Source organism: Pygoscelis adeliae, unplaced genomic scaffold (genome assembly GCF_000699105.1).
Source record: "Pygoscelis adeliae isolate BGI_AS28 unplaced genomic scaffold, ASM69910v1 Scaffold121, whole genome shotgun sequence".
Lineage (NCBI taxonomy): Eukaryota > Metazoa > Chordata > Aves > Sphenisciformes > Spheniscidae > Pygoscelis > Pygoscelis adeliae.
The window spans coordinates 6,907,536-6,909,483 of record NW_008824359.1 but is presented as its reverse complement, the minus strand read 5'-3'; the positions used below and the strand labels follow the sequence as shown (position 1 = coordinate 6,909,483).

At 53.4% G+C, this 1,948-nt stretch overlaps 1 protein-coding gene across 1 annotated transcript in view; it reads left to right on the top strand.

Moving 5' to 3' along the window:
- The window catches only part of MCM3 (minichromosome maintenance complex component 3), a gene marked incomplete at its 5' end in the record, with an annotated part of 8,576 nt that extends 7,086 nt beyond the window's left edge, over positions 1-1,490 (top strand). Inside the window, 3 exons of the mRNA XM_009319696.1 lie at positions 528-610; positions 977-1,052; positions 1,292-1,490. Coding sequence (XP_009317971.1) covers positions 528-610; positions 977-1,052; positions 1,292-1,490 — 358 coding nt within the window. The remainder of the gene's footprint in view (positions 1-527; positions 611-976; positions 1,053-1,291) is intronic.
- Positions 1,491-1,948: the final 458 nt, after the last annotated feature.

Here is a 1,948-nt window from a genome sequence, read left to right as displayed (position 1 = left end):
AGAAGGCCAATCGTATCCTGGGCTGCATCCAAAGCAGCGTGGCCAGCAGGTCGAGGGAGGGGATTCTGCCCCTCTGCTCTGCTCTGCTGAGACCCCACCTGGAAGGTAGATTTAGATTGGACACAAGGAAAAAGATTTTTATGATAAGGGTAGTGAGACACTGGCACAGGTTGCCCAGAGAAGTGGTGGATGCCCCATCATTGGAAGTGTTCAAGGTCAGGTTGGATGGGGCTTTGAGCAAACCTAATCTAGCAAAAAATGACCCTGCCCATGGCAGGGGTGTTAGACTAGATGATCCAGCTCAAACCCTTCTGTGATCCTATGACAGTCCACAACCCTCAGGGCTGGTGCTGGCTTGGGTCCCATACCATGAGCAGGGGTTTGTGGCTGGAGGGTGGCTTACCTGTGAGCCACAGGTACCCTGCATGGTCGTGGCCAGATGTCTCCAGGAGCTCGGGGTTTGGGGGGGTGGTCCTGAGGTCTGCGGTTTGGCTGGAGCAGGGGTGACCTCTTCTTCCCCCACCCAGAAGAAAGAAGGCACGCACAGGAGGCGAGGGGGACTCCTACGACCCGTACGACTTCAGTGATGCTGAGGAGGAGATGCCGGAGGGTGAGTCCCTGGGGTTTTGGTGGCACTCGGCTCCCGAGGGTGCTGCTGCCTTCTGCCCTGGTGGGTCCGCACACCCTGGGGAGCAGGGATGCCTTGGGATCACTCGGGGTCCCTGGTGCGGTGCGGCACGATCCAGCCCCACAAATCAAGATGAATTTATTTTTTTTTTAAACCCCCCATGGCCGTGTGGGACTGGAGAGTTAGTATCGCTGATGATTTTTCTTCTGTCCACTTCCAAACTGCTGCAGAAGTAACAACGTTGGGAGGGAGTTTGGCATTGCCCACCCCATTCCAAGGCCGAGTGCTTTTGCTCTCTGGGTGCTTGGACACCAGGCAGGTTGACGGTAACTCTTCCTTCTGCTCCAGTCCAGGCACACACTCCAAAGACGCCCGACGCCTCGGCCGCTGGCGAAGTGAAGAAGCCGGAGTTGGCTGAGCCGAGGTGAGTGGGGGTTGGAGGAGGTGTCTGTCCCTGTGTGTCCCACCGCACCCTGGTGGGTCCAAGCTGTTGTCCGATGCTGGAGAGGCATCTGTGGTGGGTGCTCCCAGCTCCGGTGGATTTCCTGCTGGGTGCCACTTCTGGAATGGGGGAATGGCTGGGGGGTCCTGGGGTGGGAGGGATGGGGAAGGATTTGTGTGTGTGGTCTTCAAGGCTGATTACTTCTCACCTTCCCTGACCAGGTTGAAAGCATTCAAGGCTGCTCTCCTGGAGGTGTTCAAAGCTTCCCATGCCCAGTCTGTGGGTCTGAAGAATGTGATGGAGTCCATCAACCGCGACAACCCTGAGCCCTTCTCGCTGGCTGAAGTGAAAGTCGCGTTGGCCCACATGCAAGATGACAACCAGATCATGGTGTCCGATGACATTATCTTCCTAATTTGAGCCTCTGGGCGGAAGAGCCCAAGTTCTCGTAGACTCTTGGTCTGGAGACTCTTTATGTTTGCCTTCAACTCTCTCCTGAACGCTTCATCTGGCTGAGCTGAACTTTGGGGACCTCAAGTCTGTGCACTTTACAGTCCTTCCTTGCTGTGCATTGCTGGCACCAAAAAAGCCAGGAGCTCTGGAAGCTCTCTTACTGTTGCTGCCTCCAACTGGAGTATTCAGGAAGAGGTTTGTTTCTGCAAGGAGCTGAAAGGAAAAACTTACATGCAAATTATCAATGTTCTTAATGTATTATTTTTAGCTTTGGTGGTAATAGTTCCAGCCTTTGAATAAAAAAAATCTGGATTTGGGAATCCGACACTTAATAGCAGTGGTGAAAAGAAGCAATATGGGAGCTCCACTGTTAGTAGTGAAGCTTTTTTCTCCTTTTTTTTCTTTTTTTCCCTATTACGTAGAAC